This window comes from Anas acuta, chromosome Z (assembly GCF_963932015.1).
Source record: "Anas acuta chromosome Z, bAnaAcu1.1, whole genome shotgun sequence".
NCBI lineage: Eukaryota > Metazoa > Chordata > Aves > Anseriformes > Anatidae > Anas > Anas acuta.
Window position 1 is genome coordinate 25,652,823 of NC_089017.1, and position 25,378 is coordinate 25,678,200.

General features: G+C 40.0%; 1 protein-coding gene across 1 annotated transcript in view; it reads right to left on the reverse strand.

The window, feature by feature from the left end:
• GLDC (glycine decarboxylase) overlaps positions 1–23,149 on the reverse strand; it is a 41,197-nt gene extending 18,048 nt beyond the window's left edge. Inside the window, exons 1-10 of the mRNA XM_068667639.1 lie at positions 22,865–23,149; positions 22,679–22,757; positions 14,523–14,658; positions 6,476–6,640; positions 4,046–4,123; positions 3,187–3,334; positions 2,757–2,953; positions 1,954–2,050; positions 874–979; positions 125–264 (exon numbers count right to left, since the gene is read on the reverse strand). Of these exons, the coding sequence (XP_068523740.1) occupies positions 125–264; positions 874–979; positions 1,954–2,050; positions 2,757–2,953; positions 3,187–3,334; positions 4,046–4,123; positions 6,476–6,640; positions 14,523–14,658; positions 22,679–22,757; positions 22,865–23,134 (1,416 nt within the window). The 5' untranslated portion in view covers positions 23,135–23,149. The remainder of the gene's footprint in view (positions 1–124; positions 265–873; positions 980–1,953; positions 2,051–2,756; positions 2,954–3,186; positions 3,335–4,045; positions 4,124–6,475; positions 6,641–14,522; positions 14,659–22,678; positions 22,758–22,864) is intronic.
• Between the last annotated feature and the right edge of the window lie 2,229 nt (positions 23,150–25,378).

The window sequence follows — 25,378 nt, forward strand, 5'->3', positions numbered from 1 at the left end:
AAGTGGTATATCTGAGCAAATTACAATAAATATTTTAAAAATCTGTTCTGTTTATCACATTATGAATAGAAACAATGAGAAAAGTCATGATATAGTATTTAGGAAAGGTTTTGGAATTGCTTACTCTGCCATCACTATAAATGCGAAAATTTATCTTTCTAAGAGCTGCCCTGTCCAAAACTTCTTTGACTGAGCATCCACACGTGACTGTCAAGGTATCAAAGAACAGATCATGGTGCAGTTTATGACCAGCTCTCCTGAGACCTGTAACAAACAGTAAGTTAATTCTATTAGATGCTGTACTGCTTGCTTACAAAGTATTTGTATAGCAACACTACATCTGTCTCACAAGTAAATGTTCTTACACAATAAAGTGAAATATTCCTGTAGTGTACAGAGCAGTGAAATCATCAGCCTTTTAGTGAAATATCACTGTGCATGAAACACGTCTAGATCAGATTCAGACCTAATTATTAACAGACTGAATCTACAGATCTTTCTGATGTGTCAGATTTGTAATATGTATTGTGCAGAAGAATTCATATAGGAATGAACAAGGACAAATCTCAAGACCAGAAAGAAAAATCTTGTTACACAAATGGATATTAATTATCATGGAGTTTGCCACAAAGCTTAGACACTTAGTGGTTTTCACAAGAGGCAAGTGGTCTTCCAGCTGAGCTTGCAAACAAAGCATGGATAATTGTAGCAATCCCTCCCCAACTCCCAGCATTCCAGTCCTGCATTGCTCCTTCTGAGAGCAATGACGGTCATGCCAGTTAAAAAAAATACCACCAAAAAAAAGTTTAAGAAAATTTTATTTAAGAAAATGTAAGGATTTAGGAATAGTGTCTGCAATCATTAAATACTCACCTTCAGCCAGGATTAAAGTAGCATTGTGTACCCGTCTTGCAATATCCCTTAATCCATCAGACCCATGGTAGACACCAAACATGGCTGCCATATTAGCCAGAAGAGCCTACAATACAAATACAGGTTAGTATTTTATTAAAAAATACTACTTCAAGTTAGTGTAGCAGGAAGTTTCTTTAGCACCCAGGAAAAACACATCTTCAGTTAATGTAATACTTTTATTATACTTTCCAAAAAATAAAAGGTGAGAGAGACAAAATGTATTTATAAACTGTAGACACTGATTATGAACTCAGTGCCCTTTGAAATTTAACTGTCAGTAATTAACATGAGCTTAAATTCAATTACAGCTACATAGAAGTTTGAAGAATTACAAGTAAAACTAGGCTTGTAAAAAAAATCATTTAATATTGCTATAAAAATTTATGAATCATCTCATTAATAGTAAATAACCAGTTAATTATAACAATCCCTCCTCACAATAAGACACAACATTAAGAGCATGAACAATGCATTGATAGAAAGAGTAAGTTTATAAACTTGTTCAGATGAAAGATGGTGGAGGCATGTTGAAAATAACTGTTTCAGGCAATTACTGATTTAATCATGGTATGTTACTGTAAAGAGAGCTTTTGGACAGTAGTATTTTTGCATCAAATCACATGTTCAAATTGTCATGACATATTTTTGTCTAAATAGTTTTTGAATTTCAAAATGGATTCTTTTTTTTTTTTTTCCTACTTGAGTGGGTAATCTTGGGATGATTAGAGACAGATTTTCTAAATAAATTCATTTGGAACACAGCACTACTCAGTGAAGTTCACCCTATGGGACAGATTGGCTCATTCAGAGCTAGGGTCTTTTTTTAAAGGAAACAGATGTTAATACCCTTTTCTCAAGAATGGTTCAATTTTTTCAACAGATTTGAAACATATACACAAGCAATCATATTTCAATGTTCTTTCTTTTTCAGTAAAAACTCTCAGAAGTAAAGCTAACTCAAAGTACCATTGTGTTAGTATGACAACCTTATGGTTCCATTCATTCATTTTCAATATTCAAAGCAAAGCATGATGTTACCTGTGCTGTGCAGATGTTGCTTGTAGCTTTGTCCCTCCTGATATGCTGCTCTCGTGTTTGTAAAGCCAGTCGGTAAACTTCTTTTCCATTTGCATCTCTAAGTCACAAATGAAAATGTTGTTTCTGTTACTTCAAAATGACAGCAAATTAAGAGATCAAGCTCTATGCATGTTAACTTCGACTGTCCTCAGAAAAGTGCCAGAGGGAATAAATCAGAAATCAGGATAGACATCAAACAGAGAGAGAGAGACTAAGGTCTCTAGAGTTCTGTTTACATCATGACTGGCAAATCTGTCCAGTCAGGTATAGTGCACAGCAAGTTTTTTAAGCATGCTATACCAAAACTTGGTATTTACCTTAAAGTGCCACAAATTATTCAACTATTTTAACTGAATATACATGTAACCCAGAACTTATTTTGCACACTGATAAGGAACCATCTTTTCTAATGATACCCAGTAATAGCATGCAGAGTTTGTACATAAAAATAACCTGCCCAACAATGCTGTGTGAGATAACTGATAGCTGTGTGAGATTAATTCTCTCTGCTGTGTAGGTTATTTCTTCACCCTACATGGCAGCAAGCACTTCAGGCAGGTCACAGCATCATCCTACACAAACGCAGTTCTTTAAGTTCTCTTCCTAAAAATTGAAGCCAATCATTTGCACTTCTAGTTTTCAACAAAAAAGGTGTTAGTTACACTGAGATGGTCAGGTGTTACTCATAAAGACTATGCAAGATAGTCCACAGATGTTTCATGTGGGTCTTCCCTAAAGAGATGAAAGCCGAGGGGAGCCCTTACCTTGTGACACCCACCATCCTGCCTGGCATCATTCTCACTAGGTTTTCCTTGACAGCGAAGAATGCTGCGTGGGGTCCCCCATAGCAGAGTGGCACACCAAATCTCTGGGAGCTACCCAGGACAACATCTACCCCAAACTCTCCAGGAGGCTTCAGAATACAGAGAGCCAGAAGATCAGTAGCACAGCAGGCAAGAGTCTGAGAAAAGAAGTGCACAGAGCAGTCAGTCTCATCCCTGAAGGAACAGTGTTTGCATGGGAGCTGGGTTTGAACAAGGTACACTTTCAAACAATTTCCTATCTCTTGCACAGTGCTGAAGTGTAACAGTAACCTTCACACAGTAGCTCATGTAACTAACACTTAGTTTCTAGACCTATGGCTGTTTTATGCTTCAGAGTGAAATCTAATGAGACAAGTAACATTTGTTTTACCCCGTTCTGATGAGCTCTTTCAACAAGTTCAGAGAAGTCTTCCACCTTCCCCTCAGTGTCTGGATACTGAAATAATACTCCACTGACATCCTTTCCACTGAAATCCATCTCATGGGGTAATTTGAGCTCAGTAATAACACCTGTATAACTGGAAAACAAAACCATGTACAATAAGATGTATTCAAAACATTCACTGCCTTGAAGTGATATTTAATATGATGCTATCATGGACTTAGAACATTTTTTTCTTTAACATGCAAAGAGCTGAAGCTGCTTGGCATCTCTAAACACTGAGACTGTTTCATGTCATGGTATATAGAACTGAAGAATAACTGCATTTGATATCATAATGAAATATGCAACAGAGAAGAGCAGAGGATGCCTAACCTACTTGGTATAAACATTTTGCTGCTTTATTTAGCAAGTTTAGCTTTGAGAACCAAGTAATATCTTTAGAAGCTGGTTACCTCAAACTGTAAACTTAAAATGGACTTATCTTTCATTAAAAGAGAAGTTTTACTATCTAAGCTTAGTCATTTCTAAATTAAGTTACATCTAATAAAGGATGATCAGACTGAATTCAAAAACCATATGTATGTATTTGTACAAAAAGGGAAAAATTATACCTTTTATTGTTATCATATGTGTAGTCTCCTTTTAAAGATCTTGAATTACTTCACAATAATATTTGAATGGAAAATTAGAAGCAATGCCAAATGTTAACAGATTTCTGTTTCCGTTTTGCTAAGAAAGCACAGTCCTATATGCCAAGCATGTTAAGTATAGGGTGAAGAGGTGTAGGTGAAGAGTGATTCGATGTAAGTGAAAATAAAAGGTAGAAAATGTAGAATAACATTACTTGGCTCTAGTTTGGACCACTGCTATAGTCTGAGGGTGGCATCGGGAATCTACATAAAACTTCCTCCTTTTGTTGTGCCTGTTACAAAGAAAAGGGAAAAAAGAAGAGATACATATTAAGAATGTATTATTTTCCATGGAAGTGAAATTAACAGGTTTTATAAATGTGAGGTTTTTTAAAGTAAAAACAGTTGTGAATTTGGGTTATCATAACTCAGTAAGTATGTGATTCAATGAGGTTTCTAGTCAATTTAAAACAAGAAAGTTCACTGCAGATAGTCAACTGAGATTCATATGTGACAAAAATTAAGAGTGGCTATGAAACAGAATTAGAAGCCAACTTAAACACCTGCAAGAATGTCTCTTCTCCTCGTTTCAGCTGGGATAATTTTCCTCCTTGTTGTTGGTATAGTGCTGTGTTTTGGATTTAGGATGAGAACAATGCTGATAACATGCTGATGCTTCAGTTGCTGCAGAACAGTGTTTAGTCTTAGCCATGGACTTTTATGCTTCTCGTGCTGCCTTGCCAAAGAGGAGGCTGGGGGTGCACAAGAAGCTGGGAGGGGGACAGAACCAGGACAACTGGCCCAAACTGGCCAAGGGAGTATTCCATACCATGTGACGTTATGCTGAACAATTAATATGGGGGAGCTGGCTGGGGTGGGGGGGCATACGGGGTTGCTCAGGGTCATACTGGGCATTGGTCAGTAGGTGATGATGAACAATTGCATTGTGCATCATTTGCTGTGTACATTCTGTTGTTGTTGTTATTATTATTATTATATAGTTATCTTCCTTTTCTGTGCTATTAAACTATCTTTATCTCAACCCATATCCTTTTACTTTTTTTCCTGACGATTCTCTCCCACATGCCACTAGGAGGGGGCAGAGAGGTGAGTGAATGGCTGTGTGGTGCTTAGCTGCCTGTTGGGCTAAATCACATCTCCACACACACATACTCTTATAAAGGAATACAATTGGTTTTTAATACTTGAGTTTCCCCATCTAACCAGACAGGTACTATTGAAAGGCTAAAATGCAGCCTAGCATAATAGCTTGGCTCTCCACAGTTAAGAAAGTATGATTTTGTGTCAGATTGATGTTTTGAACAACTGAATAGTTGGAACACGATCACATTTGTGTAGCATCCTTCTTGATAATACAGACCTGCAGTGACCTTGAATAGTCTCCCTCAAACTTCATTTAATTTACATTTAATTCATCTCAAATACCCCTACAGCACAGCTCCCTGGAAGTAGATTTACATATATCAATAACAGTTTCACTTTTAGAGACTCATGACAGATATACTCTGCCGTTGTTTATAAGCCATAATCAACCATTCAATCATATTCAATCATTCAATTCTTCTTGTTCGTGGACACCAGAAATTCATGCCACAGACTGACAGATTATGGGATAAAAGCTAAGGGAACACTGAGAGGCAACAGCAGGTGGGGGAGCCCATGCATATGCTGTTCCAGGCCCACCACAGGAGCCACCAGCCCACCAGAAGCCCACCTCCATGGAGGAGCACAGAGGCACACAGGAAAGTGAGAAGCCAAGTTGAAGACTCAAAAGAGTCTTCCCATGCCCCCCAGGGCTGTCCCAGAACCGTGGGACATTACTGGATGCAGGGGAAGGGCATTTCAGGATTGACCAGGGCTTATTATGGGATGTTAAGGGGAGGAAAGGCAGGAAAAGGGATATATTTAAGTGATTTGGGGAGGAATATGTATGGAAAAAAATGGAGGGATAACGTGATAAGAAGGGACAGTTGTACATAAATAGTTGCTGGTGGATGCATTTGACTGGCCATGCCATGGTCCCAGTCAATACAGTTTGTCCCTTCTTCTTGTTCGTAGAATCATGGAATCACTGAGGTTGGAAAAGACCTTCAAGATCATCTGGTCCAACCATACCCCTACCACCAACATCTACCAATTACTTTTAGTGAGGGACTCTGTTTTGGGGTGTGTATATATATGGAAGTCTGGGTGCCAGCAACAGGAGTCAGAGGGACTGGGTGTCCATGGTGAGCTGGCTGGAAGGACTGGAGTGAGCTGACCTCAGTGCTAGCACCTGGAGAGGCAGCTCAGCCACAGGGGCCTGTGAGGACTCATATATGCTCATTTTGCTTAAGTATTCTCTGACCTGATCTTTGTCCAGCAAGGGTAAGCACTCCTTGCTCCAGACTTTTCCTCTTGTCTATAGGTCCTTAGATTTCTGAAAGCTTGAGACTTCTAATACACATCAACACTAGAAACTTTGTTAGGAACTAAGTGACATGGACAATTCAGAAATCTGCTCACAGTCAAAACGCCACATACTACTTCAACTCTCTCACCTACACATGCCTACACAGTCGAGATGTCTTTGAAACCCCAAATTCCTTCCTGCTGTGATTTAACCATATATTTAAACATATTACCTGTGACATAATTGCATAGCTTCTGCAGCAGCTGTCCCCTCATCCAGCAATGATGCATTAGCCACATCCATTCCTGTGATATCACACACCATAGTCTGGTAATTTAGCAGGCTCTCCAGCCTGCCCTGTGAGACCTCAGGTTGGTAGGGAGTATACTGGGTAACCCTGTAAGAAAAGAATTATGAATTTGGATCACGGAAAATAAATGTATCAGAATTATGCCAACACAGAACAGAATTATGCCACTGGAAACAAACAAACCTGCTATTTGTAAAGTATAATCCACTAACATGAAAATTTGTCAGAAAAGTTATTTTTAGATGGTTGTAATTTATTACCGTCCTGAAAATCTGACAGTATTTTCTCTATTGATGCTGAATTTTTACAGGAGAAGAGTTATCTTCCTCCGTTTTGAAAAGAGAATTTACTTTTAAAACAAAGGTATGAATGCATCTTGGTGAAAAGAGACAGGAAATAGGGTCTGAGTGTGGGAGAACTGAGTCACGTCACAAGATCTGAATGAGGATGCTTAGTTCATTCATATCTAGGTATTGTATTGCCACTATCTTTCAACATATTGTTTGTGTGATCTTTTACTTGCCAAGTACTCTCAAGGGAGGAAAGGCACTTGGCACTTCACAGGATCAAGCTCAATAACATGCCACTTTTTGTGAAATCACAGTTTCCATAAATGTTGGTGAAGAAAAGCAAGACAAATGTGAATTTTATCTATTTTCACCAGAAGAACAAAGATGTATAGGCAACGCATGCAATTCTTTGGAAAACGCCAACAGCCTAAGGGGAACACACCATTATAACAGCACTGAGAAAACAAACAAAAAACAAAACAAAACAAAACAAAACAAAAACAAACAAACAAACAAACAAACAAAAACAAAGCAGGAAAGGGTCCAAGAATGAAAGGCAAGAACAGAGATCAAATTCTCTTTTGACTGGTAGAGGTTTGGACACTGGGTTCCGCAGTGGTCCAGGGCAGACTTTACGCCTGTTTTAACCCAGAGCAGTGGCCAGAAACCAGCGATAAGAATAGGAGATGAGCTACACAGATTTTTACAGAACAACCTGCAGAACCTGTGATATAGAGCAAGATGATGTTGTGGTAAGGAGCAATAAAACAGCAATGCAAGTGAAGGAAGAAAAACGTCCTTAAGAGAATAGAAGAGATAGAGAGATGGGCATACTTCACAAGCAAATTCAAAGTATTCAAGAGATATAGTATTGAAGGCAGGACCAAAGAAGATATGCCAAGTGCTATTTACTGGGTATGTTCTTTGCTAATGTATTTACTGTCTATTTAAGTGATACATCTGCTCAGATTTCTCACGTATAATAATCAGTGTAGTGACAGTAAACAGCTATATATGAAGTTTGATGACTTTCCCAAATATTCAAGGTGTGTTTTTTTTCCCAGCTGCTAAGCTACACTTAACACTAAGTCACTTACCTTAATAAAACTGATTATACAATCAGAAACTGAGACCATGGCCTGTGCTGCATATAATATTGCTCATTACAAATAGCAATAATGTATTTTCTCCACATCTTCTAAACTCAGTTTTTAATGTCAGATAAACTGTCAATACGGCAGTTTGGAGATTTGTTTTCTGAATGCTCCCTCTGGTCTCACCAATACAAAGAGTTGTTCCAAATACCTTTGCAAGAACAATAAACTCCCTTGCATACAAAAAGAAACTACTCCACACTTAAAATTAATAATCCAACTTTCACAATTCATGAACTTCAGCTAAAGGTCTTTTTTTTTCCTCTTTTTTTTTTTTTTGCATTATAACTTGCAGGAGGAGCTGGAAGTAGAGAAAAAAATAACCAAGAATCATTGGTTAGCATTTGCTGAAATAATGATTTAATAAAAATGAGATTTTAATTAAAGTTGAGATTACCATCTATATGGTTCATTTCAACGAAAAAATTGTTTTATTTAACCATTATTGATTAGGAACTAACACAAAATGAGATAGGTTGACAAAATTAGAGAAATCAGTAGCTGAGAAGCAATACTTCACATTAAACATGGGTTCAAAGTTTGCTATAGGACTTTCAAATTGCATTCTATATTTGTTTTCAAAGACAAAATGAGTCAAGTTCATGACTTCTTACAATACAAGAATCAGTTTTGGTAAGATTTTATTTTTTATAAATGCAGATAGACTTTAAAATAAAAGCGTCAAAACAGACCATTCAAATTCGATACCTAGAAAACTATTTTAATACCTTCAGGGATTTCTACTCATAGAATGGTTGAAGTAAAAATTACCAATTTCAGAGATCAACAAGAAGTTCAACATGAGATCTTGAATTCCTGTACTAGTGCAATTATCATGCATGAAGTTTAACAGTAGTACAGGTGAATACACCTTCTGTAACGTTAAAATATTTATTTAAACACAAGTTCTTTTCTTGGAAGGTTATTTGGCACTGTCTAAGCATCTAAATCCTGTAACATAATAACTATACTTCTCCACAGTTTCTTTGAATAAAATGACTGGTTTTAGTCTGCACTGCAACTCCTGCCTGAATATTTCTTACAATCTATACTACATGGTAAATGACCTCCTAAAGTCATTTAAAAGTCAACTCCTTAAAAGTAGAAGTTGTTCTTAAAGTAAACCTTTGTACAAATAAAATCTCTAAAAAGCACACAGAACAAACAGCAGCAACAACAACAACTCAAACAGACCAAAACCAAACAAAAAACACAGCAATGGCTCTCTTAGCCCCTTAGCTCTTAGCCCTCTTAGCCTCTCTCTAACCCCTTAGGTTTGTTCAAGTGGCTACGCTGTAGGTAAAAGTCCAGCACCACCAACATTGAAATGAAAAGGAAGAATTGCTGTAATGATGAGGAATACAAACTAGAAACTGCATCTTTTTCAAACAAACAGGAGACAAATATCATGTCCAGCCTGTGTCTTTTCAGACCAAAATTAATTCTGCACACCAAGATTCCTAAGCTAATGAAGGCAGATTAATCATGACAAAGGAAACTTCATGAGAGGCTAACAGAGCCTTTCTTGAGCCTGTGTCAGGCCCATCGGGACTTTAGTAGTAAGTGGCTTTTATTTTTGTAGCTATTTAAAACACTGATTTTGTTTATTTTTTCACCCTTTGCCTCATCCTACTCTCAGAAATGCCAACTTTAAGACACTGATTAAGGTTTTAAGAGAGACTTAAGTAATAACGTGTCTCAGCAGCACTGCAGACTGGCATCAAAGCAAGCAGTATCTAGGAAACACAGGCTTTCAGCCAAAGGCTAGGCTGCTGATCAAAAATCTTGGCTTACAAAGGAGCAGAAGTTTTTGTACATAGGAGGAGGGGTTGTTTTAGGTTTAACAACAAAACAGATGATACATTATAACTGCAAGATTAATAATTATGGCTTCTTTATACTAAAGTTGGCTCTTGCTTCTACTTTGCCTTACAACATTTGCTTTGGGAAATAGTAATGAAATGGCAGAGCATGCAAAGACTCCATTACTGAACAATGCTCAGTGAACTAGTTCTTGATTAGCATTTTTAGCTTCACAGTCAATAAGATCTAAAAATATAGTAAGTTCACCATGTATCTTCTTTCATAATTTTTCTACCCTTTTACTAAATCTCTGGAAATTTATTGGACTCATAATCAGCATTGTACTTTCACTTTGTTATAACATATGTTCTTGCAGTTTTAGTCATTCAGAAGACTAACCTTACGCACCAGCAGAGCTGGAATTGGTTTGAAATTCCAGTCATACAGAATATTCTTTTTGAGATCTGACAGTTTGTGAAGATAAAAGGAACCTATAGTATAAAAATACCACTAGCATAATTTGAAAACAATGTACATAAGCAATATCTTACTCATGGGTTAGACAAAGCTGGATGGTCTTATGACAGGGCATGGAGACATGCCAGTTTCCAGTCAAAGCAAAGACACCAAATTTACTGCCAATTTGGCATGCTTTGTGAGTTGCTTGTGCAGCTTTCTGTATCCGGTCTGCAAGTAGATGCCAACAGCTTAATGTTTATATCAGATTTTTGCACAGTATGCAGTAATTTTCAGAATGCAATCCAGGAGTGCTTAAGTGCTACTAGCTACTAAATTGCAGAACTAATGTTAAGATTGCAGGTATCCTCGATACAGTTACTATATTCTTACTTATTTAATGTATAGGGGGGAAAAATGAAGTGAGCTGTACTTTGGAGACCTCCGCATCATGCTCCATTGCAAGGTGTTAGTGTGATGTTAAAAGCCTGCTAGAAATTTAAGTTCCAAAAATAGGTACTATGCTGCTTTGACATACAGGTCAATAAGAAGCTCTTATGTTAATAAGAAGCCTAAGCAGCCTATAAGGTGATCTCTGAAGGCAAGTACTCTTCATATCCTTAATTACTCATTTGTGTTCATGTTATAGCACAAAATTAATTGAGTCTTGTACTAGGGAAAAAGTTTAGCACATTTTGTGTAAAAAATGTTAATATGTATGTGAAAATGGGATACAACAGAATAAAGACTGTGTATTTGCACTGGATGTTGCATTACCAGTAGTATGCCCCAAAAGAAATCCTTCTGCCTACATTTCGAAGTTGAGGTGCTCTAAAAATAAAGCAAGTATACACACAGATCTGATTTGGAAAAGCAGGCTAATATTTTTGCTCTTATCAAATGAGTACAGAAAATACCTTTAAGACCTCCTAGTGCTACCATGGAACTGTTAGTTACAGACTGCCAGGAACAAGGAATTGTTGGCAGCTAGTAACCAAGACTAAATGTAAAACAAGTATCAAAAATAAGCTTCTGTGACTAATCAAATCCCTCACTAAGGAGACAGGAATTTTAACTGCAGCATTCCAGTAAAGCACTGCCCCACTACAGAAGGTTCTCTGCTTATTTTCTAACTTTGAATCTAAGTGTTTGTTAGATAAAAAGTTATCCAAGAACTATCTACCCAAGGAGTTTTGAAATAGCTTCATTCATCAATACACAAGTCCTTTCATCAATACAGAAGTAGTTTCAAATGAGATTCAGACTTAAAAGAAAAGGATGCCCACGCTTTTCTGAAGCTACCAGTACAAACTACTCCTGATTGCTGATTTCCTAGGCACTTATTTAGTGCATGGTTTTGGTCAGGCAGTTTTATCTCAAATTAAGATAATCAACTTCGTTACAAAGATATTATACATTGTTGTCCAGGTGCTTCAGAAAGTTTTGAAACTCCATCAATGTCGAATATTTTCGTATCAGAATCTGAGATCTGGGAATATTTTTTCTGGCAGATCTTCTGAAGAAAGCAATGTGGGTCAGTCATCTCATTTTCTCTGCTGACAGTACATTTTGTTTTAAACAGTTTCCTCATGAAATCTACCTTCACTCTTCCTACATTCTGCTCGCAATTCCAACTGTACTAAATATTGAAAAGTCCTTCATTTCTATTCTCAGGCTCTCTTTTTCAAACTTAGATTTATATTCCAACACAAATCTTGCTCTAATGTGTGCTAAGCAATGGGAAGATATTAGTTACATGAGCCAGAACCAAGCACAAAAAATACGCTTGGATTTGCAGCATTTCCCCTGGACCTATAATGTAAAGTGTATTATTACTGATAGGTGTTGCAGGGAGAGGTTTGATTTCTTAAGTAGCTTCCACAAAGCCTGTATACTTATGACGTTTGCATAACTCCTAATAAATTTCTTTTATCATACTTTTGTAAGTTTAGTTTCTAGAATTCTAAGTTGATTTAGGACACTCCAAGAACAGATTTCTGGATAGACTCTACCACTTGTTTTACTAGCACGATATAGTTTTTTAGGTTTTAAAAGTATGTAGTTCATTTTGGTTCACTAAGTTTTATATTGTTCTTATTTTTGTCTCTAGCAATTGGCTATTTGTTTTGTTCCACTGAAATGAAATATTTAGTTTACATATTTTGCAAAAAGAAGATGGGAATAAGACCAAATAAAACTTGGTTTAAATGTATTGCGTAGATTCCTTGGATATAAAAATTGCAACTCTGTGGTCATTTCAGAAGTCTGAGATGCGATAAAGCATGCAAGACCAATAATTCATAGTCTTGGACAGCTGCAGATACACAGACACATTTACGATAACCTAAAATACAAAAAATAGTATCTAAGCAACAATTTTTTTTTATTTTTATTTTTTTTACAGTTACTCGACTTTTAAAAACATATAAACTTAGTTGGAAAGCTGCCAGGCAGAGAAGGACCTGGGAGTACTCGTGGATAGTCGGCTGAATATGAGCCAGCAGTGTGCTCAGGTGGCCAAGAAGGCCAACAGCATCCTGGCTTGCATAAGAAGCAGTGTGGCCAGCAGGGCTAGGGAAGTGATTGTCCCCCTGTACTCGGCTCTGGTGAGGCCTCATCTCGAGTACTGTGTTCAGTTTTGGGCCCCTCACTACAAGAAGGACATGGAGGTGCTTGAGCGAGTCCAGAGGAGGGCAACGAAGCTGGTGAGGGGTCTGGAGAACAAGTCCTACAAGGAGTGGCTGAGGGAGCTGGGCTTGTTCAGCCTGGAGAAAAGGAGGCTTAGGGGCGACCTTATTGCTCTTTGTAAGTGCATTAAAAGACTGTAGCAAAGTGGAGGTTGGCCTATTCTCCCACATGCCTGGTGAGAAGACAAGGGGGAATGGGCTCAAGTTGCATCAGGGGTGTTTTAGGTTGGATATTAGGAAGAACTTCTTTACCGAGAGGGTTGTGAGGCATTGGAATGGGCTGCCCAGGGAAGTGGTGGAGTCACCATCCCTGGAGGTCTTTAAAAGATGTTTAGATGTTGAACTTATTGATATGGTTTAGTGGAGGACTTGCTAGTGTTAGGTCAGAGGTTGGACTCTATGATCTTGAGGTTTCTTCCAACCTAGACATTTGTGTGATTCTGCATGAACTTCAACTACTGTTTGTGTTAAAACAAGATTATGTGGTAAATAAGACGTCACTTACTATTTTAGTACACTTCAAAAAAGGATGTTATTGACTATAGATAAGTGAACTTCTAGATCAAATGAAACAATACACAGTATCAATGATGTTCAGTGCCGTGGAAAGTGAAATTCTGCATTAATTTTAGCTTTTCTGTTGCACCACATCTGTGTTACAGTTCTTTAGAACAAAGCCAATTCCGAATGAGTTTTTATTGGCAAAAGCACCAAGACTTGATTATAAATAAAAAAATCAAGAAACAAAAGTCTATTTTTATTTAGATTAATGCTGTTCATAATATACAAATTAATGTTTTAAAAGGTTTCCCTTTTTACATTTGAGCAACATCAAAACACCAGTCAAATTCATATCTGTCAGCCAGGTCATTTTTTGACTTTTCCCCAAACAAATTAAACATCAATTTGATAAGAACAAAGTATGATATTCTCAGTCTCTTCAAAAATGAATTATCAAGTATTTCTGCCTACCTATTTTCAGGCGTCAGTGGAGTAAATTATTTGTTCAAATAATAACATACTATATGGATATATATTCAAACTCTTGAAGTTCTCTTGTTTCAGAACCAAAAATAAATAAATAAATAAATAAGTAAATAAAAATCAAGACTTTTAAGAGAAAAGCCTTCGAGATTTCTGAGTCTGCTTTCCTGTTCTCTTTCTGAGACCATAATCAGACTATTGTATGGTATTTAACAACTTCCACCCAACACACAGCAGTGGAGGAGGGAGCTGCTTTAGTTTTCACAAGAAGCTAGGAAGGAATTACTTCTGTTTAAGAGATAAGTTCTAATATTTCCTTAAAGCAAATGGAAATATTCTTGGTTTAGTTCATAATTAATAGGAGTTGTGACTTTTAAGTCAATGAAATGTTTTACAGGAAAAGCATCTTCTAAAGTAAATTACATACATGTTTCTCCTTTCTAGCTTCAGTACAAACTGCACTTACACACCAGTATCAGATATATGAAAGTCTTAGAAAAATAGCTTTGAGGCATATTTGTCTGTGCTCTAGATTTGATGAACTTCATATGCGTATTTATACATATGCATTTAACAAGAAAATGTTGTACATTACCATCCTGCATTCTCCAACAAATTCCGTGCAATGGGTTGAGGCACTGAGCAGTTGTAATAACCCATGCCTATATAGGACCTCCATATCTTGTTCTTGCTTGCAATATTGTATAAAGTTTCAAGGATTTCATTTTCACCTAATTGAGAAAAAATTAGGTCAGAAAATTTCAGTTATACATAATGCTAGAAGAGTTTAACTAAAATGACTTGTACTCCTGAGCAAAAAAAATACAGCATCAGAGACACACATAAACAATAACAGAGTAAGGCTGAAATGATAAAATATTCCGGGAAAGTTTAAGTTCCACCAAATATGGGCATTTCTCCCCAGTCATTTCAAAAACAGCTGATCTGGATACAACCAAAATTAAATATCTATATAAGTTTCCTAGGTTGTCTGTTCACGTTAACCAGACTTGACAGTTCAGTTGCAAATATTTAATTTTAGGAAGTTACACCTTTTTTAAGACATTAAGTAAAACTAAACAATGCGAGTTTCATTCTCTGACAAAAAATGCAGGAACTGAACAACAGTGTTCCCACCAATGTGGAAATGATAATTTGAGAAAACGAAATGTGAGAAAGATGTTGGCAAATGACTTAAGGAGCTCTCTTTTTTAATGCAATAAACATTCTTGCACTCTTGCATATGCATTAAAATACATCTCAGAAGGGACTTTTCATTAGCCAAGTCTCATAGAATCAGCACTAGATGAAGCTATAACCACTCATAACTGTGATTTAGTGTGCTTAACTGAGCCTTTTTTGCACAAACAGGACTCACATCAATCATCCAGGAGTAATTTCTTAATATTAGAGAACTTTTTTTTTTTCCTCCACAGACTTCAATCACTTTCCATAAGCAGTTGATAGAATGGAAGAGTTTTATTCATTTAGTTTTAGTATGCTTCATCAGTTTATTAAAATATAGCGTGTGAATACTATATTTCTATCTTAAGAAATTCCATGTAAGATTAGCTCTGAAATCAATCTGCCAATCTAGTTTAAAGATTACAATACAATGCTTTTGAAGTGGACAAACATAGATATTACCACTTCAGCTCTGATTTCAGAATTCATGTCTCTTCCTCTTACTTGAAATGCTTACATGTTTTTTAAAATATGTATTTATCCCCAGATGTGACCCTGGAAACTGCTGTATGGATGCAGGACAGCAGCTGCATTAAGTTCTTCTGTTCATTCTGCATTGCAATCTCAAAAGCAGACTTTGGAATATCAGTGTATAAATTATCAACACAGAAAAGCTTGGGACCTGGATGTTTAAAATCTTGTTTCTCACTGTACATTATTCCAATCAAGAAAGCTCAAGTCAAAACATTTATTGCTCTCGAATCTGCTGGCAAATTATTTTCCATAGAAAATGTCGTGGTTTTGAATTAATTTCTTCTGCAGCCATAGATACTAGCACTTCATCTCTGATTACAGAAGTCATCTCTCTTCTTCCTTTTACTCTTAGAGCTGGTATTGCATTCAATGCATAAAGATTTTTTTTAAGTCTTTTTTTTTTTTCCCAATTAATTTATTCCACAGTCATCTAAATCATAATCCCAACCACTAAGATTTATTTTTTTTTTGTATGGATTCTTCAGTTCTGACTTCAAAGCTCATTGCTTCTCTGCCTCTTACTCGGTCTACTGTTACTTTCAATATACAAAAGTTAATTTATTGTTTTTAGTAAACTGTAGGGTGGGTTGCTTTTTCTCCTTTTTCCCTGGAGATTCAGGAGCCATATGTTTCTTATACTTGAACTCAGCAATGACCAAGGAAAAGTTTCTAAAACATAGTAAACAGTTCCACTCCCCCATACTCCTCCTACTGTGCTTATTCAAAACAGATTCACTTGTTATTTATTTTAGTAAGGGCTTTAACATTACTGAGATCTTCCTCTATCACTTGCAAACCAAAACCTCGATGAAAGATTGTTTTGTGTTCAGTTTAAAGGGGAGCACTGTATTCTTGCAAAATTCAAACTTCATCAATTTTTGGGCAATTGCAAAGCATTTGTTCATTTGACCCCAAGTTCAGTTGAAGGCTGAAGTCTTTTTATCATTTATCTTGCTCACTACCCCAAAATGTCACACACACAAAATGCATGAAAAGCATAAATTCCATAGTAAACACATACCACAAACACTGTACTATATGCCAGATAGTTTCCTTTGTCTTCTTGATTGGGCATTTCTTCTAGAAAGTTAAGAGTCTTTTCTCAGCAAATACAGCTAACAACTATCATGTGAACACACTGAACATTTGACAGAGCTCCCTGAAATAACAACACCATTTACACACACTGATGCACTGCACAAAATGAAAAGCCTTAGCAAGACCTTAAGCAGCTTAAGCCCCAATTAAGCTTCCAACTTAAAGGTAGAACCACATATAGCACTGGCTATATTTTCATAGTTATGAAAGTTACCTCTGGGAACAGTCACCCTATTAGTTGTAACAAAGGTAGTGAAATACTGTAGGGCACACTCACTCCATTCCTGCATCACTTCACTCGCCCTGCTCCATCAGTCGTAACAAGGGCAACAGCATTAGCAGCTCAAATACACACCTCCAACATTTGGCATGCTTCTTCAAAAAGAGCTGGGATGACTACTCCTTCACAGTGCCCCATGCTGCTGGGAGGCAGCTCAAAGCATGAGACATCTCTTTAAGGTGTCCCATAAGGAATTGCACCCCTGAACAACTCAAGTCAACAGCCCCTGAAGTGTCTATCCAGTCTGGCTGGACAAAAGCAAACATTAGTCCATAGGGATTTATGACAAGTTAATTTTCCACACATTCAGTGCTTGCTTCGCATTGGTATAGTTCTGAATTCAAGCAAAACTAACCCAAGCAAGGGTCAAAGAAATCGATGCATACATAGTGGCCCAGACTCTGACTGTTCCTGATAGCAGGAACCCTGCACTGGTGGTAGGACAGTTGTGCATGGTGGGAGGATGGGAGGTATGGCTCAGGCTGAGGCACAAGAAGCTCAGACTGGAGACAAGGAGAAGCTTTTCACCACTGGGACAGCCCAACCACGGAGCCAGGGCCCAGGCAGGGTGGGCCTCTGCAGCTTGGGTGGGTGAAGCCCTCACTCCCTGGCTGGGTGAAGCCCCGAGCAGCCTGGGCTAGGCCTGCTCTGGGCAGGAGTGGGGTTGAACACCTCCCCAGGGTCCCACCAGCCTCAGCAGGACCTTACATCCTGGTTCCCAGCAGCGGCAGCTGTATTCTCCACTCCCCTCAGCCTAGCTTTTAATAACATATGCCTATAACATGACTTGTGAAAGGTGTCTAGCACTGCATTTTAAGTGACTGACACTAGTAGAAAGGCAGAAGAATGCTAACCACAAGCGATCTTAAACACGCCTAATAACCCTTTTTTCAAAATCAAATCACTGAGTTTTCAACTTAGGGGACAGAAGGGTCACTGAGTCCAGAAAATTATACATTTATTCTGCTGTATGTACCCTAGGGCATATGTAGTGAAAACACATCTTGTAAATGTTTATTTGAGGCTAAAACACATGAACAAGACTAGTATTTCAGCAAGTGTCAATACCTGCAAGTTAAAACCACAACTTTTAAGACCTCAGTGTTGCATTACAAATTTCTCTCAGCTCTCCCCGGCAACAGGTGAAATAAAGAAATATACAAATTGGGGAAATAAAATTGAATTAGAAAATTTACTACTATTAAGAAACAGTTGGAAATTGGCTATCAAACTTAGATGTTTCTTGCTAGTTTCTGAAATAGCATGGCTGAAGTGCCTTTATCTTTAATTAATTTCACTGGTAGTAGTCTATAAATCCTTTAAGAACCTTATTCAGCAAGAAGTAAAACTGCCAGGTAAGTCACTGCAGTTGATCTTTATTCCCCTCATTATTACATTAGATATGATCAGCGACAGTATCCAGGATAAAGTTCATTGATCTTGCAGCACTCTTATCAGACAGCTGTGGAAAAAAACTCACTAAAGCTACCACTAGGAGTTCAGCAAGGACACTTCAGGACTGCCACCCCCTACACATCCACAGGTAGAAAATGCAAAATACATCACAAAAACAGTATGAAGTGAGTTACCCTGTCATAAAATAAATTTCTGCTAGTCTTTTAGTGTAAAGCTACTATCCTAAACACTTATGATATAGCTAAAAAAAAAAAAAAAAAAAAAAAAAAAAAAAAAAAAAACAGAGTATCCAGAGAAGTTTAGAGAGGAGCCAACAGGGAGAAAAAAAAAAAAAGTGAGAGAAACAGATTGAGATTTACAACTTACACTTACCCAGCCTGCCTGGAAAGCAGAGGCAGCCTGAACATGCTGAGATTTACCTGCATAGCCGTTGAATTTGAAAACAGAAACAGTCTCTCTCACAGACTGACTGTTTCTGAACCACATCCTTTTCAGAAAGGTTTAGGCTGTAGACTCAATCGGTTCCTTACACAGGTTTTGTAGACTAATCTTTGTAACCCCTTAGGTTTTATAGAACAAGTAGGAATGTTTTGGAAGAAATCATGGTAGAATTGATAGACTCATTCTTTTAAGTCAAAACCTAGAATTTGGGTTAATAGGCAGCATTGCAGGGATAACCATTACCGATACACAGTGTCAATTTTCAGGGATAAAAGGAGGGTTACTTATATATAAAGTGATACTGACTTCAAAAGTTCTTTGACTACAAATGGGTCAGGCACTACATATGTGCTACAGCACCTTCAGTAATTGGAGAAAAAAAAGCTAGCTGTTAAGGTTCACTTGTAGTCACAGTGGGAAAATGCTCTGTAATAACAGCTGATGACAAATAACTACATATTGAACAGATGCCTAGCCTTTGTTGTGAATATTGATTAAACAGAAGCTATATGCCAAAACAACATGTTCCCTGGCCTAAACCTGCAGATAAAGCTGACTCCAAAAAGCCTCCCTTCTAGAGTAAGTTCAGAATAAGTCCTGCAAACCAGGACTTTTAACTCCTTGGTCCCTACTGGCCTTCACTGTTATGTTCAGGAGGTTTTACAGTATTGACTGTCAGTGGGCTCATGGCAGCAGGCACTTTTAAAATGGCTTTTTTCCTTTCTGGCAGCAGAGGAACATGGATACTTCTGTCATACCAATGACAGCAACTCATTTCAAATACTTCTTAGCACAAGTTGCACTATTTTTCTCCTTCACCACTGACCATGTCTATACTAGAAGACGTTTGCCAGAAGAGTGCTGAGAAAACTGAAAGAGCATTCTTAGTGTAGATGCACTTGTAGACACCTGTAAATGTAAAGTTTAGTATCTACCATTCACACATATGCTACTATCCACTTGGGGCTAGAGTCTTTCTCTGTCAATATATTGTCTGTCAGGGAAGTAATGAAGTTTGAAGCACACTTCTGTGCTAAGAAAACTAGGAAATGTAACACAAAGAAGTGCTTCTACTGTAATGAGATGTTTTATTTAGGAATGGTAGAATATGCTATAACATTTAAAACGGCTTTTCAATATAAACTGCAACATAAGCTAGAGGATTTCTTTTACTGCTGTTGCATACAGACAGATGATTGATTTTCTAACTTTTAGATAATTTGTGGCATTACCAGTGAAGGATCTGTAAAGCAAAACAATCCCATTGCCACACCTAATCAAACTTTGAAGATATATACATCAAATATCTTTTCCTTCTCTATGCTGTTGGTACAGTTTCACAGCTCACGTTAGAGCCTTGTCAATTTGCCTAGATCAGCTGTCCTCAGCTGATACATAGTCCTCAATGGACATTTTTCTCCTGTGTCTCCTTTTTCTTCATGTGGAGCGTAGCTGTTATTTCACATTTAGATCTGAGACAAGGCTTAAGGCTATAAAATCTTAAAAAATTAGAGTAATTACAGAGACATAAGATCCCCATCCAGACATGTCATTTATGGTATATGCATAGTTTTCTTGGGCTATAATTCTAGCTATAAGCAACAACTTTAAAGAGACTTCAGTGCAGGCTCAACTGCATTTCCCGATATGAAGGAGTAGCTTGAGTACAGCTCAATTGCTCAGTTGCACACTAACCTGTCACTATGTCAGGAGTCACCATTTGCTTTTATTGAAACAGAGCTGTTCAGAAAAATTGAAGTGTGTATTTAAACCATTAGAAATTGCCATAGTAAGAACTTTATAAATACTGTAGTTAAACAACACATTTTTAATGGCCTTGCCCTGTTCTCTCATCACATGTATGAGTTCTGGGAATAGCGGGGGCAAAACTGTCTTCATTCAAACAAAAAGAGCACATTTAAAAAATGATACTGTTCTCACAACACTTTCCCCATTTGTTATTTTCTTTCAGTACAAGGTATGGGGATGATAAACGATATACTGTACTTACATAAGTTAATTCCACACTGGTAAATAGAAAGACATGTTCTCTCTAATTGTACATTATCAAGGAATCAAGTTTTATCCAGAATATGTTGTTCTAGGTCCAAGGTGTTCGAAGTAAAACTGCGTAACGTTAAGCTGAGACTTCTAACTCTGCTTTAACAAGCTGTGAAGTTTTCTGCTACCAATGGAGTGGAAAACTAAGTGGCAAAATTTTGCACAAGTTACAAAAGACAGCTAGTCTGTCACACTGAGGGAAGAAAAGGCAGTAGTGTACAGACAAAAGTTTTCTGTACTTCATCTCTTTTGAGAACTCACCGCATGCAGCGCAATGTGAGACTGCATCACAGTCACATTCTTTCAAAGTATAATAGAACTTGAACAGCATAACAAATGAAGCCAAAGAGCCAGTGGACTACATGCACCACTAGCTAATGAGGTCCCCTTGCACAGCAAGAACTTGCATGCAACAGACCATCACTAATTCATAGTTGATTTAAGAGATATCGCCTTCAAGCAACATGAAAATCAGTATGAGAACACACAGAACTGCATCAAGATTTTGACTTAAGTTGGCATTACTGGTTTGGCGTTCATTAATGTGAATTTTGTTTATTCTTAACTGTACAGTATCACAGTAATGTCTATTTTAGAACCATAAACCTTTGTAAGGATATCATGTATAGAGTCCCAAAAATGAAGAACGTTTTTTTAAGTAGTACTTATTAGTGGCAATTTGTCTCCTCTTAAAGACTATAAAAAAGTATTTAAGAAGTTCTCTTTCCTGAGGACAAACACAAATACCTCTTCAGTCAGGGAGTATTGACCAAAGTACACTAACTATAGGAAAGCTCACAAAGGAAGTACTTACAGCAGCAGCCACATGGAGAGAAGAAGATTAAACCTCACTTCTCCTGCCCACCCTCATAGGGTGGGAAAGTCAAGTGTCATTGCACTAAGGGAGCATTTCACCAGATGGACCTTTCTGCCAATGCCCAGCTCCATCATCCCAGCCCCAGCTTCCCTGGGTGTGCTCCCTGGCTCTGCTCCTGACGGCAATGCCCCACCTGGCACCCACCCAGGACTCCCTGAGCAAGCACACTCCAGCCGTGGTACATTGGTAAGCAACGCGAGGAGCCAGTCACAGGGACCGCAATAACCCAGGCAAGGGGTCAAGACATAAATACAAAGCTAATACCAGCCAAATCGCCTCTGGTATCTGAACAGCCAAGGAGATTTGCAAGTTTTGCTGGAATTGCTTAGGTGGGTGCATTGTTAAGGGTTTCCTTCGCTCCCTGGGTTATGTTTACACGTGATGTCAGATACATCTAGACAGTGAGAACTTTTAAAAATATTAACATGAGGACTCATTGAGCCACATCAAGTTGTCTACAGCGATTTGCTCTGGTGCCACAATAGCCGGCTCAGATGCCTCACATTCCTGCTCCGCACCCATCTCCCTCAGCCGGAGGGATTCAAAAGGCCAGCCGGCAGCCCCTCGGGCACCGCTTAGAGGGGGGTTCACGCAGGTTTTGCGGGCTTTTAGGGCGGGCACGCTCCCACCCGGGGGCGCGGGGAGCACACAAAGGCGCCGCGCAGAAGCACGGGAGCCGCGCGGGGCCGGCAGCCCCACCGAGGGGCGACGTTTCGCCACGCCTCCCCCTCCGCATCGGCATCTCGGGACAAAGCGGCGGCCCCGAGCCGAGAGGCGGCTCCCGGGCGGCTTTCCCCCCACCCGAGCTGCTGCGACAGGCAGAGCCCGGGAGGAGGCTGGGGGCGGCGGGGTCACTCACCCACGGGGTCCTCCATCCTCAGCGGCCTGCGCAGCCGGATGCTGCCCGGGATGGCTTTATCCATCAGCTCCTCGACGCTCTGCAAAGAGGCGGCGGCACGCCGGCGTTAGCAGACCCCAGACCCCACGGACACCCCCAGCAGCAGCTTCCCCCCCCTCCCCCCCAAAAGGCCGCACGGACGCCCACCTGCACCCCGAGGGCTCGCAGCATCTCCCTCTTCTCCCCCTCCCGGGGGCCGATGTGCCGCCGGGAGAAGTCATCGTGCCGCGGCAGCAGCTGCTCGATGCACCGCGCCGCATCGCCTCCGCCTCCTCCTCCTCCTCCACCGACCCACCGCTGCTGCTGCTGGTGGTTGTGCTGCTGCTGCCGGTGCTGCCCACCGCCCCCAGCCGGCCGCAGGTGCCTCGGTCCCCCCCGGGCCGCCAGCCGCCCCCACCAGCGCCCACAGCTCTGCATGGCCCCGCCGCGGCCGCCGCTGCCGGCAGCCCACGCTTTGTGGCCGGGGCGGGGGCGGCGGCGGCGCGGCCCCCTCCGGCGGCGCCAATGGGGCAGGGGGGCGGTGCCCTGCTCGCTCCTCCCCGCCGGCACCTGCCCCCCCCCCCCCCCCCAACCTTCCCAAAAAAATCCGCCCCGCTCGGCCCTGACCCCGGTGCCGAGGCTCCCCCTCCCTCCCCCCGACAAAGCCAACAGTAAAGTTCTGGTGCTCCTTCTACGGTGCTCCATCTATCCGCCTGTGATTAATTTCATCATAGACATCAATATCATCATTGTAGGAAAGCTGACATAGGTGCCAAGAAATATCTCTAATCCAGGTGAACACTTTTCTGGATACAGTCAATATTGGGTGGCATTTCCATTGCTGCAGTTTGGTTTTATTTAGATATATCTACATTAGTAAGAAGAAATTTGGGCTCAGCCTATTTAGAGGCAAAGCTAGAAACAGAATTATTTAGATAACATTATACGTTATGCTTCATGCTTGCTATTTCTGTACTACAATTTTGACACACTTTTTACACATCATCCTGGTCACTGTTTTTGTGGTACACTGGTGACTCTTCCTTTTTACCTTCAGAGGATAGCCCCATGAAGGAGTAGCAGTTAAATGACTGACAGCTACAAGGCTGCTGTTAAAATCCTCTGAGAATTTACCTCTCTGCCTTGGCTGCATCCCTCTGTGAGGGCATGAAGCTGTGACCTGATGAAAAGGCCTCAGGGGCAGAGAAGAGGGCAGGTGGCACAGCACCCTCTGTAAGCTGACGAGGCTGTTGGCTGGTGTGCCACAGGTCTGCCTCCCTTTTGCTTTAACTTTGGGTGATGCCAGCTTGGAGCAGAGAAAAGTCAGCTGGAACCTCATAGAGTCACAGAATGATTTGGGTTGGAAGGAACCTTAAGGATCACCCAGTCCCATACCCCCGACATGGGCAGGGATACCTTCCACCAGACCAGATTGCCCAAAGCCCCATCCAGCCTGGCCTTTAACACCTCCAGGGATAGGGCATCCACAGCTTCTCTGGGCAACCCTGGCCAGTGCCTCACCACCTTCAGAGTGAGTTATTTATTCTAAATATCTAATTAAATCTCCACTCTTTTAGTTTAAAGCCATTCTCCCTCCTGTTACTACACTCCCAGACAAAGAGTCCCTTCTAAACTTTCCTGTAGGCCCCCTTTAGGTACTGGAAGGCCGCTATAAGGTCTCCCTGGAGACCTCTTCTCCGATTCCCTCAGCCCGTCTTCACGGGAGAGGTGCTCCAGTCATATCTGTGGCCCTCCTCTGGGCTCGTTCTAATATGTCCATGTCTTCCCTGTGCTACACTTCCTTGTACACCAGAGCTGAAAATCAGACTCCAGATGGGGTCTCACAAGAGCAGAGCAGAATGGGAGGATCACCTCCCTTGTCCTGCTGGCCACACTGCTTTGGATGCAGCCCAGGATTTGGCTGGCTTTCTGGACTGCAAGCACACATCGCTGGCTTGTGTTGAGCTTCTCATTAACCAACACTCCCAGGTCCTTCTCACCTCCCAGGCCTCTCCAGGTCCCTCTGGATGCCATCCCTTCCCTCCAGCATGTTGACCACACCGCACAGCTTGGTGTCATCGGCAAACTTGCTGAGTGCACTTGATCCCACTGCTCATGTCACTGACAAAGATGTTAAATAGTGCCAGTCCCAATGCTGACCCCTGAGGAACACCACTCATTACTGATCTCCACGGGGACAATGAGCCATTGACCACAACTCTTTGAGCGAAACCATCCTGCCAATGCCTTACCCACTGAGTGGTCCATCTGTCAAATCCATATCACTCCAATTCAGAAGCAAGGATATAATGCAGGACTGTGTCAAATGTTTCGCACAAGTCCAGATAGATGATGTCAGTTGCTCTTCCACTATCCAACAATACTATAACCCTACTGTAGAAGGCCACCAGATTTGTCAGGTATGATCTGCCCTTACTGAAGCCATGTTGGCTGGCAACCATCACCTCCTTGTTTTCTATGTTCTTTAGTTTCCGGGAGGATGATCTCCATGATCTTGCCAGGTGCAGAGGTGAAACTCACTGGCCTGTAGTTCCCCAGGTTTTCCTTTTTTCCTTTTTTAAAATGGGGGGTTATGTTTCCCCTCTTCCAGTCAGTGGAGACTTCACCAGACTGCCATGACTTCTCAAACATGGTGGACAGTGGCTTTGTAACTTCATCTGT